This window comes from Sceloporus occidentalis, unplaced genomic scaffold (genome assembly GCF_023333645.1).
Source record: "Sceloporus occidentalis isolate IW3139 unplaced genomic scaffold, rSceOcc1.0.p SCAF_3, whole genome shotgun sequence".
NCBI classification, from domain to species: domain Eukaryota; kingdom Metazoa; phylum Chordata; class Lepidosauria; order Squamata; family Phrynosomatidae; genus Sceloporus; species Sceloporus occidentalis.
In genome coordinates, this window is record NW_028316983.1 from 80,134,738 (window position 1) to 80,151,915 (window position 17,178).

Sequence of the window (17,178 nt, forward strand, 5' to 3'; positions counted from 1 at the left end):
ACAGCAGTTAAAATGGTGTCAAACTGCATTAATTCTGTAGTGTAGCTGCAGCCAGAATGCTATGAGAGCTAAAGCACTCTAAGCTTTTTATAATGTTAGTCCAAAAGCTGTACAGTCATCAGGCATGATGCAGAACTCTGTAAAATAAAATTAAAATTAAAATTTTACAATTTCCCAAATGTCCACTCATTATGGCCTGCATCCAACTAGCTACATGATGCTGAAGAATGTTTGCTCTCACATAACCGCCACCAGCGTCAACACTTTCTTTTTTAGTTGAGGGAGGCTTCCAAAACATGAGGTTCTTCTGATGCTGGTGATAAGAATATGGCATGGCCAAGCCTTTGGATACACCTAAATTTGCTGTTGCAGCATCCTGTACCAAACAAGTAAACCAGAGGGCTTGACAGTGTCACCTCTGCAAGTCTATTTAAGAGGTGACATTCTTATCATTCAGATCCAAGTGAAGAGAATCTTCAAAGTTACTTTTTATTTTATTAAGGGGGGAACTTTCTTTAGTGCCTTGAATTCCTGATCCATCTTTTCTGTTCCTCCAGAATAACCAGATTGAAGAAATATTTCCAGAAGAGCTTGCTCGTCTCTACAGGCTAGAAACACTCAACTTACAAAACAACCGACTTACTTCCAAAGGTAAACTAGAAGACTCTAAGATGAGTACAGTCTGAAGCTATAACTGACTAGCATGAATGTACAGAAAGAGTTGACTGTATGTTGTATTCTTGGACAAGTGATTACCTATGCAATATCTCCTTTAGCCTAGACTCTTCTCAGGTTTTCTTCTCTTAGACTAAGTGAACCTTGCTTCAAACCTGCATTTAGAGTTCAGTCAAGGCACTGTATTTAACTCAGTTTAAGAAACATGAGACATTATCTTTGGACCTGCATCAGCAGTCAAAGTTCAATAGATTATACAGGCCAGGGATCATTCATAGAAAAGAAAGGGAAATGACAAAGTATGCGGATATTCATAAATCATCATCACACTTTTCCTAATGTCCCTACAGCTATTCCTTTGCCAGAGAATAACACAAAGGGGGGGGGGTCTTTATTGCCCAAATATTTGCTTTAGGAAAATGCATCTGAGTAAAAAGGTATGGCAAGAAAGATGTACCGTATTTTCTGGCGTATAAGACAACTGGGCATATAAGACGACCCCCAATTTTTCCAGTTAAAATATAGAATTTGGGATATACTCGCCATATAAGACTACCCTTCTTCCAATGCACATCAAATAAAAATTAAAAAACCATCAGATTTAATTTCAATATGGTAATTTTAATTCAAATGCTTATGACGTGCAGGTATTTAGCAGGAAAACTTGTATACAAAGCCTACTTGGATTGGTCAGCTCTCCCTGCCTGCCCAGCCCTCCCTGTCTCCAAGATTTTCTTTCTACCATACTTGTACAGTGACACCCTTGCTGCTTTCATACGGTTGCCATATACGGAGGGTATGCAGCCATGGCCGTTTTTGAGCTCCCCCCACCATATGCGGTGACCGTAGATTCTCCAGTCCAGCTTGGAAGTTTCAGCACCCATCCTATAAGATGACACCCAGCATATAAGATGACCCCCAACTTTTGAGAAGATTTTCCTGGGTTAAAAAGTAATCTTATACACCAGAAAATACAGTAAATTGTGACACAGAACAGACCTGTTTAGGAAACTGTCTCTAGTTCCCAAAAGGATCTACAACTTCATTATTCGTGAGATTAAGAATTGTCTCATTACCTAATGTGTTTGCTAAGTATAGGCTTCTTCATTGTCATCTGTATCATGGTACACTTCAGTTATAGGATGCGGTGGCTTAGTGGTTAAGACGCCAGTCCTGATCATGCAATGTTGCATGATGGGATGCGCTCCCATCACTAGTCCCAGTTTCTGCCAACCTAACAATTCGAAAGCATGTAAAAGTGCAGGTAAATAAATAGGTACCACTTCAGTGGGAAGGTAATAGCATTCAGTGCAGTCATTCTGGCCACAAGACTACAGAGTCATCTTTGGGCAATGCTGGCTCTTTTGCTTAGTAACAGAGATGAGCACTGCCCCGACAGTTGGTTATGACTAGACATTCATATCATGGGGAAACCTTTAGCTTTTACCTTTACATTTAAGTTACAATGTATTTTTTTCTTAATTATTTTAGACACAAGAGGGAGGGAATGTAATGCTAAGGAAACAGACTAAGGTGAAGCATTGGAACATTGGGGGGTTATTCAGATGGTGAAAATAATCCAGACAGAATCTGGGTTGAATTTTTGTTGTTCACATGCATTTCAAATGCATCTGATTAAGTGGGGAGGGGGGCCTACTAAAAAATCTGCTTAACCCAGGATAATTGATCATGGGGGGGGGGGGGGGGTTTCGGAGTTTTTTTTGAAAAGATTCACATTCTCAGCTGTGTGAATAACCTATACCAATACACCCAGGATAAACTGGGATAAAACTTTGCATGTCTTGAACATGCTTTGAATACACTTGCATCATCAACTCCATCTTTATTTGAGTGCTGACACATGTGAACAACCGAACTTGCAGAGTTGCACATAGATGCAGTTCCATCATGTGAACAACAAGCCCGGAATGTGTGAGTAAGATTATTTGTAATCATGCTAAAAGCAGCAATGCGTGAATGATCCCTAAGATATCCTTTGTAGGAATTTGAATTGCATTTCCAACATGCTGTTGAAGAACACATTGAAGAGAAAGGAAGAAAAATAATAAAGTAGGCAATCACCTCTGTCTAATACTGCAAAGGATGGGGTAGTCAACTTTGCTTGGTTTATGTACTGCTTTGATTCATCTTTGTAAAACTGTGTGAAAGCTGGCTCTACCATCAGGCAAAGTGGAATGACTACTTTGGGCAGAAATTGTTATGGGACAGCCTCCCAGCTGTTTTTGCACTTGCTCCTTCTACTGGAGGACAGAGCAATGTATGGCATCACCGTTACCCTGAACCTCCCTAAACTGCCCTGTTGCTGCAGGTGGTGAAGAACACTGTCAGTACTGTGGCCATTCCTGGACAGTTTCAAAAGGACTTTGACAAGCTGGAACATTTCCAGAGGAAGGCCATGATGATGAAGGGTTTGGAAACCAAACCCTATGAGGAATAGTTTAGGAAGTTGGACATGTTTAGCCTGGAGAAGAAGTCATGTAGAAGACTGAGTGAGCTTCTTTTCTATTGTTCTAGTGAAGGGTAGGCAACCTTTTTGAGCCGGGGCCAGGTTGCTGTCCCTCAGGCGACTGGGGGGGCCTAAGCCAGGGGGTGGAGCTTCTACCCTCTGGGGGTGGAGCTGCATGCCGGGGGTGGAGCTTCCACCCTCCAGGGGCCAGGCCTCCTCCTCTTTGCTGGCCCCTGACGGGGTCCCTGGCCCCATCAGAGGCCGGCAAAAAAACCGGCAGGGGCCGCCAGCGCTGGAGGCCTCCCCCTCTTTGCCAGCCCCTGACAGGGCCTCAGGCCCCGTCAGAGCCTGGCAAAAAAGCCAGTGGGGGCCGCCAACGCTGGAGGCCTCCTCCTCTTTGCCGGCCCTTTTGCCGTTGCTGGGGCCCTCCAAGAGGGCTCCGGTGGTGGCAGCGGGCCTCTGGGAGGCCCTTTTGCCATTGCCGGGGCCCTCTTGGAGGGCCCCAGCGAAGGCAACCGGCCTCCCAGAGGCCCCCTGCCGCCGCCGGGACTCTCCTGGAGGCCCCTGGCGAGGCCAGTGGGCCTCCCAGAGGCCGGCTGCCACCGTCAGAGCCCTGTTCAAGGGTTTCGGCAGCCGCAGAGGGCCTCCTAGAGGCTGCTGCCAATGGCGGCGAAGTCTCACATGACCTTTTCTGTGGTCGTGCGAGACTTCGCCTCTAGGCCGCCGCCATTCCCCCCCCAAAAAATGGCGGGGAAGGTCGCGCGAGACTTCACTGCCATTTTTGGGGGGGAAATGGCGGTGCCCGGAGCGGCGAAAAGCTGCAATTGGCGACGGTGGTGGCAGCGGCAGCCAGGGGCTGGCTGAAAGGTCTCCGCGGGCTGCATCTGGCCCGCGGGCCAGAGGTTGCTGACCCCTCTTCTAGTGGTTAGGACCTGAACCAAGATATTTGAATTACAAGAAAGGAGGCATTGACTAAATATTAGGGCAAGAACCATGCTGGCTCTGCTGATATACAGCAGAATTAATGCAGTCTGACACTACCTTAATGGTCATGATGCCATCCTATGGAATATCGGGATTTGTAATTTGTTCTGGCTCTCTGACAGAAAATAGCTAAATAACTCACAAAACTACAACTCCCAGAATGCCATAACATTGAGCCATGGCAGTTAAAGTGGGGTCAAACTGCAGTAATTCTGCTGTGCAGATGCAGCCATAGTTATACTTCCAATAGGGGTTTGAGCAAGCAAGCAAAGGTCTGCAAGTTCAACAGCAGCAAGGAAAAGAAGAGGAAAGGAAGGATAATAGTCTGCCAGCTCTTTTTTGGGGCAGGGGATGTCCTCAGAATTATAGTGCTCTTTCTGGGGTGGCTTGGACAATTGTCTGTAGAGCACCACAGGCAATTGTTAAAATCACCCAAGTTGTAAGGGACCCCCATGCTTGCAGAAGAAATGAAGGAGAGAAACAGGCCTTTGGGGGCCAGTATACTTCTCTCTCCCTTCCACCTCATCCCTGCACAAGCCCACAGAAGGTGCAACCACACATGTAACAGAGTCTTATACCTGCAGTGTACACCAAGAGGATCCCAGCATAGGAAGAACTTCCTGATCATAAATTCCAGAGCAAACTGCTCTCAGAGTGATCAGCTAGTCTTCACTGTTGTTGTGGTGTGCCTTCAAGTCATTTCTGACTTATGATTACCCTAAGGCAAACCTATCATAGGGTTTTCTTGGCAAGATTTGTTCAGAGGAGGTTTGCCATTGCCTTCCCCTGAGCCTGAGAGCATGTGACTTGCCCAAGGTCAACCAGTGGTTTTCATGGCCAAGCAAGAACTCAAACCCTGGTCTCCAGAGTAGCAGTCCAAGACTCAAACCACGATACCCCATGGGAGGTTGTTGTGTTAAGGCGTACAGTAGTTCTTTTAAACAGAGGTCAGGAATGTCTTACTTGTGGATTTTCTGTATCAGCAAGGGGATAGACTAGGTTCCCTCTGAACTACATAAAGTTGTGATTCTATGCTCTGTTCCATTGCTGGTATGCCACTGTTGTTTCACCTGGAATGGTAAAATGCTGCCACTTTGTCCTCTCTTTCAGGCAGCAAAATGTGTTGGGTTGGCTCAAGTCTGTGCTGGCAAACATATGATAATATCACTACATCCTCCAACTATCCTAGATAGGCAGGGACAATCTCAATTTGTCACCCATTTTTTTCAGCTGCTTTTAAAATGTCCCAGTTTTTCTCTCTCCTTCACATGTCCTCCTTTGTCCTCAACTTACTTCGATTGTTGCAAACTAAGTTCAAAGTGCAAAAGTGGTTTGCACTCAGTTAACTCAGTGGGGAAGTAGAAGAAAGGATGAGGTGGAATCTTGCCCTTGCTAGCTGGCTCAGGGAGAAGCAAACTGCTGCATCCCCTCCTAGCTAATGTCTTCTTCCTCATTAATAACTTTTGCCATCTTGATCATACTCTGCTGTTGCTTGGCTACATACATCTCAGTTTTCATCTTTGAAATATTAGAGTATATATAACAGCTCTGCAGGCCACGAAATAGACCCATACAGGACCAGTATCATAGTTTATCTGTCAGATAAAGTAGGCTCTAGTTCTTTTAGTAGTTTTTCATAATGAAAGCTCATTGTCATGGGATTTTTCCTTTCTTCAAGGATAAAGCTGTGCTGAAATGGAATAATTTGTATTTGCACAAATGTGATTGAACTGGGAAAAACTGTGATGTTGAAAGCAATTCAGCATCAAAGAGGCCTCCCAGAGAGGTGATATTGTCATCTTCCTTGGACGTTTTAAATAAATAAATAAATAAATAAATAAATAAATAAATAAATGATGTTTTAAGTACAAGATACTATGTCCTGGAACAGGGAGTTCCAAAAGCTCTTTTTTTCCTTTTGGGTTTCAGCTGTTGTTTGTATTATCCCTCCATTATATTGCTTCAGCATATAATAAGAGGAATGAAATGTAATTTGATCTTCTCTTTTAGCTTTCTGCAGGCCACTGAGTCATTTGTTGGCAGTCATAATTCCCTAAACTTTATTTCAGTATGTTCCATATGTATTGTGTCTTACAGAGCTGCATAGGTAAAATAAGACCCTGCACTTGGTTGGCTTACTGTCTAAGCAGTATTAATGCAAGTTGACACCCCTTTAATTATCATGGCTCAAGGCTATGGAATTATGGGATTTGTAGTTTCAAGAGATATTTTGTATTCTCTGTCAGAATTCTGGCACCACAATAAACTAAAAATCCCAGGATTCCATAGGATGAAGCTCTGACTGTTAAAGCGATGTCAAACTGCATCAATTCTGCAGTGTGGCAGCAGCCTATGACACAGCTTGTGAGTAGAAAACAAAAGGAGAGAATGAGAAAAAAAGATATGAAGGGGGGAAAGATGGGTAGATGTTTTTGCATCATTCTTAAAACTGGTGATTGAGGTCTGAAGTCAAAAGAAGAGTAATGAATTTTGCTGAGGAAGGATATTGAGGAAAGAACTGAAAGAAAAGAGTGGGGAAGGAGAGTGGTACTTGAATGTTCACGAACAAGGACCAACTCTTAACATTAAGCAGAGTGAATTGGTCACCTGAATTGCCAGATGCTAGGAGGCAGCAGAAAGGTGTTGAAGAAAGCCATGTACCACTATCTGCTGTGATAGAAAGAAAGCTCTCCCATCACTAGAGCAAAGAGAGATTTGACATCTCATCTGGTTGGCTTATTGTGTTCTTCCACTCAGGCAGCAAAGCATCCTGTCACGGAGGCTACTCCACGTCTGGGGGCACCAAAGGGTAATGTGTAGCATTTTTAAAGGCAGGATTTGGTGATATATATATATATATATATATATATATATATATATATATATAGCGAGACTTTGCCTTTGAAAATTACACCCATATAATGGTTTACCAGTAGATGTTTGGATTATTTCCAATGGATGGATGCCTGACTCCCAGTTGTTTAATATCAGCAAAACAAGAACTTTTGAAAGAAAGCCAGGTATGCTCTGTGTGTGTGTCTTCAAGTGGCCTATTGACCTATGGCAACCCCATTTATTTCATAGGGTATCTTAGGCAAGAAATACTCAGAGGTGGTTTTGGTAGTTCTTGCCTTATATAGCCTACAACACATAGTAGTGTTTGTGGGCTGCCCCTGCTTACCTTCCAAGATCAGTAAATGTTTACAATAAAAGTTTTAAAAAGAATTAAAGCAATGACCTTTGCACCATTCATTTTGAATCACCTTGTACAACAGCAAACTGAAAACCACTCATAAAACTACAAGTAGAAGGTAACCAAAAATGGGAATACATGGTGATCAGCTGCTTCGGGGTAGTCTTCAGGAAATCTTCAAGTCAATACCTCTGAGATAAACAAGATAGTGATATGTATGTTTTCCCCACTTACCAGAACTAGGAAAAGTTAGTGTTTGGAGTACAACCCCTATTTTGCAGCTGGCTTCTGATGGTGGATCTTGTGGTCTAAAGTAAACAAGAACAATAAAGGCTGAAGTCTCCCAAGCCCTTAAGGGAGCAGGAAATCTTTGGTCAGCTATGGATAGAAATTGCATGGTTTTGTTTTTAGATCATTCTTGTTAGACAATGCAAGCTTAGAGTACAGTATCACTCTTTAGAGAAGCATGAAAAAGCTACATTTAGAAGGGAAACAATATCCTTATTACCAACACCAAAAGAACTATTTACCATAGATGAACACCTGCATCATCACATCTTGAACAAATGACCATTGCTAAAGGAAGTCTTTGAACTGCCAACCCACAGCTTTTGTGGACTATGTTTTGCTTTTATCCAAGTGCTAATACTACAGAAGGGAGCCAAAAACCCTACACAAATTAATCCCTTATGCTAAAAAAAGAGAGACATGTCTCTCAAAGTACAATCTACCTGGGAAATCATATGTGAAAATGAGGGACTTTTCAAAAGAAATTTATTATCTGGGACAGGAACCTGCTGTCTAAGGTAAAAAAATAAAATTAAAAAATGCTACTGAGTAGGTCAGAGCTGTCAGTTGAGCCTGGAGTAGTTGTCTGGATGGCCTCAAGCTTAATATGTAAGCACATAGATAAAATAAAATACCATTCAGATCTTTCTAGACATTCCTGTGTGAGATATTTCTAGTTATTTTTACAGAAAAAAACATTAACATTGGTAGAAATCCTTTAGGAGATACTTTATAGTAAACTCTTTTCCTAAAAGTACTAATGATCAAAACATTCTTATTGTTTGAAGGACTTCCAGAGGAGGTATTTGACCAGCTGGAAAACCTAAATTATCTGTACCTTGCAAATAACCAGGTAAGCCAATGTGATTGTTATGACAGCTTTTGTTGAGTGTATTTGAATATAATTTATCAAGAGAGAGAAACTGTGGAGTACAGTGAATTAGAATACCAAAAAGTATCTATATTATTGTTATTTTCCTCTCATGTGATTCTTGAGAACGAAACTATAGCATTGCCAGGCTAGAGTAGTGAAATACGCCATCTTCAGACATATAGCTGGTCCTCCGTATCCACGGATTCAAGTATCTACAGCTTGAAAACCTATGTTTGCAATTTGGAATTTATACTTTTCCAAAAAAGTATAAATTCCAAACTGGAAACATTGATTTTGCCATTTTATATAAGGGACACCGTTTTACTGTGCCATTGTATTTAATGGGACTTGAGCATCCATGGATTTTGGTATCCACAGGGGATCCTGCAATCAAATCCCAGTGGATAGCAAGGGCCCACTGTAGAAGAAAAGTTAGAGAGGCATTGCAGAAGGAGATAGGTGAGATGGGAAGATATGACTCATTAGAAAAAACAATAATTCTTGATAAGGTAGAAGGCAGTAGGAAAAGAGGAAGACTACATTGTAGGTGGATAGCCACAGTCAAGGAAGCCATGGCCCTGAGTTTGCAAGACCTGAACAGGGCTGATGCTAACAGGGTGACTTGAAGGTCTCTCATTCATATCCTCTCCTTAAATGGAAGGGAATTTGACAACAGTGGACAACAACAACAACAAACAACACTAGCAGTTTGAGTAGGGTTGCCATAATGGAGGACCTCGAAACCGGGACAAATGTAGGACAAGGTTTGAAAATGTAGGACATTTTTTTTTTAATTTCCTGGCTAGGAAATTAAAAAAAAAAAGTCCTAGATTTTTAAACCTTGTCCTCCTCCTCCTCCTCCTCCCGGCCTGGGAGGGAGCCTAGGCCGGCTCCCAGGCCGGGAAAGAGGCGGAGGCTGCTCCTCATCGCGGCGATCGCCGCAAGGGGACGCGGCCTGCTTCTCCTCCCGGCCTGGGAGGAAGCCTCAGCAGGCTCCCAGGCCGGAAAAGAGGCAGGGGCCGCTCCTCATCGTGGCGATCGCCGCGGTGGGAAGCGGCCTCCTCCTCCTCCCTGGCCTTGCGGAGGCCTTGGAGGACCCCACGGTCGGAGCTCCGACCGCGGAGCCGCCTTGAAGGCCTCACTGGGGCCCGGGAGGGAGCGTCTCCGCGGCTGGAGCTCCAACTGCGGAGAGCCTTCCCAGGCCTCAGCAAGGCCTTGGAGCCGCCGCGGGGCCTGAGGTGGCCGCGGTGGGCGGGGCCGTCCCGGTTTGGGCACCAAACCGGACCGGGACCGGGACGGCACCGCCCAAACCGGGATTGTCCTGCTCCCCGGCGGGATATGGCAACCCTAAGTTTGAGGGCACTCACCCAAGCGTTGAAGGCAGCCCATGTGCCAAAAGCTTCCCACATGTGGTAGAGAGAAATGCTTCACTGGTATCTTTAGAGCTGGTGGGTGTTTATATTGGGGCTCTTCCAGATCGCAACAGTAAAGAAGTGTAAGTGAAGTGTAAAGATTTTCACAAAATTAGTTTCTTGGGTTTTGCTAGTTGCTTTCACCTATGTGTCCACTCATTCCATTCCTTTTGGAGTAAAAAGAAACCTTGAGGATGGGAATAAAATGTTGCAGCAGGTGCTGGGAATTGCCCCCTCCCAAAAAAAAAATCCCAAACAAGCCCTACAACAACAGAAACATCATTTGAACATTAAAAAAAAAAAAAACACAAGAACTACACATTTGCCCCACAATGGAAGAAAGAATAATCTGTTTAGTGCTGGAAAAAGATGGTATGCATTTTTGTGCATGATTGGCTGTGTAGCTGCAATGCAAGATTACTGTCATATACATAGGCACACAAATTTTCTAGCTGCTGTTGCCATATGAGGATTTATGCAATTTTTTGTGGCTTTAATTAGAGATGGACCCCGTTTTGCTTTGCTGGTAATAACAGAATATTTTACTATCATCTTTCAATGGGAGCATCCCTATGTTTAATTTTCTAATTTTTGTCCTCACTTTGAAAATCTTCATTGGAAACTGAGCTGTTACTGTGTTACTTCAAACAAACCAACCAACCAACAAACAAGAGAAATAAGACTGGGACATTTAGATAAACTCATCTGCTCAATTCCATCCTTTTAATTTATGTGGCCCAGATCAAAGGCACCTAAAACTTTGGCATTTTAACTGTGAACTCAAGCAAGCAGTCACTACAGTTTTGGGGACATCTGACATGAGGTGTAGTTACCCAACCACAAAACATTATCTTTTTAATTCATTGCGAGGCACAAAGCTGTTAACTGAACTGAAATGGCTGGGAAACCTATCTACGCAAAGCTCATTGATGTATAATGGTAGAACACAGGTGAGAAGAGCAGGACAGTGATGTGGAATATTGTACAACCACTTAGAAAGTTGGTGATGTAATCAAGTGAATGTACTTACTAGTGAACTGTTGCCTGGGCCAAAGGATTTCATTGTACCTCAGCTGTAGTTGTTGCTGTAGTGTGTCCCCAAATTATTTTTGGCTTATGATGACTCTGAGACAAACCTATCATATGGTTTTCTTGGCAAATTTCTTCAGAGGGAGATTGCCTCTGCCATTCTCTCAGGCTGAGAGATTGTGATGTGCCTAAGATCAACAAGTGGGTTTTTAATGCTCAAGCATCGAATCGAACCCTGATCTCCAGAGTCTAGTTCATTGTTCAAACCACTACTACACACTATCTCACAACCCTCAGCATATAACTGATTTGCACAATAGCTCTGTCCTTCCATTTTAAAACTGCATAATTTGAGAACTTTTTAAAATATGTGGTGACCAGAATTATTGAAAATAAATAAAATTCTTTTCTCCTCTCACTTGGCTCCTGTCACTACCTATTTGTACCACCATATTCCTTAGACATTTCGCATCTTTATCCATGGAAGAACCATAAGTTGGTGGGATTTTAATTAGTTTTGGAGATAAACTGTACAACTTAGTACATCTTCTCTTTTTCATAGTACCCAGTGTATGGGATGGGTATAGTTTAAAACTGAGGATCTGCCAGGCCATCATATGATTTGAAGGAAAACTGCAGGAACTTTCCTCACATTTCAGATTCACTCTTTTGTTGCTGAAGTGCAGTATCAAACTGTTTCTCTAGTAACATCATGTCCTTTCCTCCCATTTACAGCAATTTTCCATGTAACGATTTTGGCAGTGAGAGCAGCTCCATAAAAGTGGAACACAAGCCAGGCTGTGACTAATATTCCAGAACTTTTCTGTCCAGTCCCCCTGCCTCCCAGGCTCTGTGTGATAAAATAGTCATTAACCTTTCCTGTTTTTTCTGTTGCTGCTGCCGGAGAAAAACTGCACCCAAATATTAAAAAACAAACTGACTCCAAAGGTGTTAGAATGAAATGTTGTAGACAGAAAAAAAATTACTTGATGGCTTTTAGGGTTGCCATAGGTCAGGATCTCCAAACCAGGACAAATGTAGGACAAAAATTTCAAATGTAGGACACTTTTTTGTGTCCTACATTTGAATAGGTGCCTCGCTGCGGCAGCGGCAGCGGCGGGGCTAAGGCGGGGAGGGAATCCTCCCTTCAGAGAGGCTTTCCCTCCCGGCCTGGGCTCTGGCCTCACTGCAGCAGCAGTGACACTGGAGCTCGAGCAGGGAGGGAATCCTCCCCTCAGTCCGGGGACGGGCAAAATCCCGGGGGCGGGGCCAACCCGGGGCGGGACTGTGCGGACTCGCCCAAAACTGGGAAAGTCCCGCCCACAGGCAGGATATGGCAAGCCTAATGGCTTTGCATATTTATATCCAGGGTAAATATATTGAACTATATTTGGCTGTGGGAGATGCTGCACCAGAGCAGGAGGGCAAGGGTAGGTTGGAAATACTTTCCGGTCAGGCATTTCTGGAGCCGTTTCACATGGCACCAGTTACAGCATTATGGCCCAACTTAAATTACCATGGTTCCATCTTATGGAATCCTAGGACATGGAGTTTAGGAATGAGGAGGCATTTAGAATTCCCAGACAGATTGCTTGTCTGCATACAGGACTACAAATCCCAAGACTCCACAAGATGTTACCATGGGGGTTAAATTTGAATCATAGAGCTATAACTGTACAGTGTGAAAGGGCTTTCCTGGAAGCTTTCATGAAAGAGCACAGATCTAGCTCTGTCCCCATGTAAAACAAAGAGGAAAATCTCCATACTGGGGAATCTAGATGCATTCAAAAATGTCATATTTACTGATGTGAATATTATAGACCAGTCCTGCAGTGTGGAGACTATCTGTTCAGGATGCCAGGCCACCTGCAATGTCCCTCTCTAATACTCCAATCCATTCCCCTTCCCACACTATTTTTCTTCTTGTGTATATTCAGTCTTCAGTGGAATGATTTGTGAGTCCCATCCCAGTTCTTTTCTCACAACTCCCCTTTCTTCAAACCTTGATACTCCTGTTGATGCCTTTTTCTTGGGCATAGCTGGTACTACATACTTTGGCTACATAAATATTCAAATTGAGTATCAGAAATCTAGGCATTATAGAAGTCTAAATAATACGTAATTCAAATAATATAGAGAGATCCTAGTGGATTTTCAAAGCAAAAAATTTGAATGACAATGTATCAGTTCAGTGGGTCAAAATCAGTGGATGCTCAGACCCTATTAAATACAATGTCATAGTAAAATGGTGTCCCTTATATAAAATAGAAAATAAAGGTTTGCTATTTGGAATTTATACTTTTTAAAAAATATTTTCAAGCCGTGAATGATTGAATCCATGGATAAAAAAATACTTAGATACGGAGGGTTGATTGTATTTTAATTTTGCAGTTAAAATTGGAAGAACATTTTAAAAAGACACACCCTTTTTAAGGCAATGATAAGAAGTCTGCTATCTTGTCAAATGAAATACTGCACAGCTGCCTTTACTAAAATCCTAAAAAAATAACAGATCCATAATTGGGATCTATGCAAGCAAATTCATACTAGACGGATATTTCCTATTGGGAATTTCATTTCTTTCATTTCATTCTATTCCTATGTTCCATATAAAGTTCAGCTTACAACTGACACTAAACTGTAGTTAAAAGTACGGCTTATAAAGGACACCCATGGCATGAAAAGAAGCAGCCTTCAAAAACAGTGCAATCTATTTATATTCTATTCTGTTGGAGGTTGCAGAATTAAACTACAGGAGGACCCTGTCATGTACTCTTGTTTTCTCCCGGGACTCTACTAGGAAAAAGCACTGAGTTATATCTGAGAGGAATTATAAACAGAGGATAAAATGTATTTGCTATCTCAGTCCATTTTGCTAACAGCTCCAGCCACTCACCTAAAAACAAAACAAAACAAACGAGCAAACAGACAAACAAACTGAAGAATAACTCTTCTTGGCTGCTTCCACACTGCAGAAATAATCCAGGTCGACACCACTTTAACTGCCGTGGCTCAATGCTATGGAATTCTGGGGACTGTAGTTTGTTTTGTTACCAGAGCTTTGGAGCCAAAGATAAACAAAGGCTTGTTTTCTTAAATTAATGAGGAAGACAGAAAATCCTTATTGTGAAAAAGCTCTGCTCTAGGGGACCTTTATGAAGTGATGACATGTGCATTTCCGCACAGAAACAAATAGTCTGATAACTTTCTGTTGCAAAGTTTGAGAATAGTGGTGGTAGCCTGAAGTGTTTGTGTCTCAGACAGTGATCTCCTCTGGCATCACATTGTACTTCTTTTCCAGCTCACAGTGGCTCCAAAATTCCTCCCAAGGACTTTGATCAGTGCAGATTTCGCAGCCAACAATCTCACAAAGATTTATGATCTCACATTTGGACAGAAGCCAAACCTGAGGTAAAGAATAGGATTAAGAGGCAAAGGGAGAAAAAATGTATTACTCTTCTTGTGGTGGATAAGGAAAAAGTGATTGTTTAATAAACCACTTGTAGCCTACCAATTATATTCAGAGGAAGGGAATTGTTTGTCTTAGGTGTGATTCAGACCAGTGCATACGGGTGCCTTTTGTTTGGTGTTGCTTGCTTTCATGCAGATAACCACCATACCGGAAGGATATCAAAATATATGTCAATTATGCAAGTCATAAATGTGTCTTATTGGCTATGCAATCTGTCGTTCATAGGAAAGACTGTTCTTAGCATCTGTTTTAGCTTCACTCAAACATATGCATGATGATACTTCATTAGCTGCAATAAGAAAAGGCTATATTGTCATGCACATCCCACTTCTCTGAATGGTGAGAAACGTTGGTTCACTTGGAAAGGAGGTCACTGGCAGCTTATTGGTGCTTTTTGATATATGCATATATTTAAAAATATTTAAACAATAATCTCTTGACCCCACAAACTCACCTTTTTTCAGCAGCAGTCCCCTGAAGTAGCAGTGCGGGGAGTGTTGACCTAAGTGGTTAACACCCCAGAAGAGGTGTGACACCTAATCCGACTCTCCTCTCACTGCTCTCCTCCCAGCTTTGCTATGGCAGTGGAGGCATCCATGAAGAGATCTCTGTCACCACAGCAAAGGAGAGGTCCAAACACCTCTCTCCTGGCTTTGCCATAGTGATGGAGACCTCCTCTGCAACCATGGTGAAGGAGAGGGCCATCTCCACCCCCTGCACTGGGTGACATATGGGATGGGGATACCACTGGCCAAACCCAGCTATTTTCTGGTTGATGGAGAGCAAGGGAGAGTAGCAGACAAGTGTCCGCCTATTTTTCTGGACATGCTATAGCTGAAGATGCAATGACAGGCATCCACATGCATCTCTGGGATCCTCCAGAGATCATCCTGCAGATGATGACATTGTTCTGTGTCCAGCTATAGGAAAACAGTCTGCAACCCTCACAGATCTCCACCAACCAGGCACAATGGGCATGCCTCAATGAAATGTCCTTGCAGACTAAAACCAGCCCATGCACCTCCAGCAATGCAGAATCAGATTAGCCTCAGGATGAGGCTATGGCATACATTGGATCTTAGTCTCCATAGAAGGGGATGTGAATTTAAGAAAAAACAATGGCTGCTGATATACTGGTGTTAAACATCTCTGACCTGTGCACACTGGTTCTGATCTGGGCAGGATTGTCTTCATTTACTTGGAGTAAGAATAAAATTGAGACTCTGTGTTCTGAAGGGAGCAAAGTGTTTTTTTTTTAAGTTGACCTCAAATATTGAAGAGCACCCAGTTGTTTCCCAGTGTAAATACTAAAAAGACTGCATTCTTCATTCATGAGTATTTGCTCTCCAGTTTTCCTTCATTAAGAGTGGAGTACTCAGAAAGATAAATAGGTGGCAGTGCAAAGTACTTGACAAATGCAAGAGTATTTCAGTAAAAATCCAAGGGCTGCCTGCCTGGAGCGGATGGTGTCAGTGGGCTAACTGGAATAGCCCTAAGATAGCCATGATTACTTAAAGGAGCTGAAACAGATGTCATGTCTGAACATGTGATATTAAACTAGATAAGACATCTGAAGAAGTGTGATTAAATAATTCCATAACTTTAAATGCAGCACTGCCCCAATCACATAGCCAGAAAGGGTGCTTTTCTGCTTTTCAAAGTGAATGAAATGCATGAGTGAGAAGCCCCCTGCCTACCTCCCCACATCTTCATTTTCCAAATGCTTGTCTCCTCAGGAGACATCCAGTATTAGAAATGACATTGGCTGGACAAAACACCGGGAATAGGTCCATGGATGGGTAATCTGGTGAGGGTTCAGTGGCCTTCACCCTTGCACTTATTCTGGTGCATCTACACAATAAAATAATGCAGTTTGCCACCACCTTAAGTGCTGTAACTCCATCCTATGGAATCATGGTACAGTATTTGTAGGTCTTTAACCAGAGTGCTGATGCCTCACAAAACTACAAACCCCAGGATTCTGTACCCATGTAGTTAACGGCTATGGTTGTTAAAAGTGGTGTCATACTGAATTATTTCTATGGCATATATGCACCCTTGCTTGTTAAAACTGTGACCTCTCTTTTTCTATGTGATGGCTCAGTTCCATGTTTACATAAGCTGCCACAGTCTTGTCTAGCCTCTTTTGTATGTTCACATTGTTAAATCTACTATGTAATGATATTGGAAATTATTACACAGCCCTTTCCCATCCTTTCCTCCCAAGCTAGATGTAAGATGTAAACTTTAATATGCAGATTTTATTGCACACCTCCATGCCAAGGCAGGAGGCATCCTGTCCCCGATCATGGCATCCTGTACATGATCTGGACTTATCCTGCACTTTTTGAAAGAATGGGATTTTCCCATTCTTTGCAAGGTGCAGGAGAACTCAGGATCAGGTACGGGATGCCATGATCGGGAACGGGATGCCTCCTACCTGGGCACGGAGGTGTGTGATAAAATCCACATATTAAAGTTTACATCCTACATCTAGCTTGGGAGGAAAGGATGGGAAAAGGCTGTGGGATAATCTCCAATGATTACTACTGTAAAATAAGTACTATTGTAAAATAGTTACTAGTGTTAATGAAGAGTTCCTACCTATGAGATGAAACTAGTAAAGGTGCATTAAATGTGAGAGCCAGCATGGTGTAGTGGTTTGAGTGTTGGACTATAACTCTGGAGATCAGAGTTTGGTTCCCTGCTTGAGCATAAAAACCTACTGGGGAAAGTCATAGTCTCTCAGCCTGAGAGGGCAAGTCTTTGGGCAAGTCACACTCT

The 17,178-nt window shown here is 42.7% G+C and overlaps 1 protein-coding gene across 3 annotated transcripts in view; it reads left to right on the forward strand.

Moving 5' to 3' along the window:
• PODN (podocan) overlaps positions 1-17,178 on the forward strand; it is a 38,687-nt gene that overhangs the window by 8,242 nt on the left and 13,267 nt on the right. For all 3 annotated transcript variants that reach the window (XM_089515172.1, XM_089515175.1, XM_089515174.1), the window contains 3 exons: positions 558-651; positions 8,396-8,460; positions 14,224-14,333. In XM_089515172.1, the coding sequence (XP_089371298.1) occupies positions 558-651; positions 8,396-8,460; positions 14,224-14,333 (269 nt within the window). The remainder of the gene's footprint in view (positions 1-557; positions 652-8,395; positions 8,461-14,223; positions 14,334-17,178) is intronic.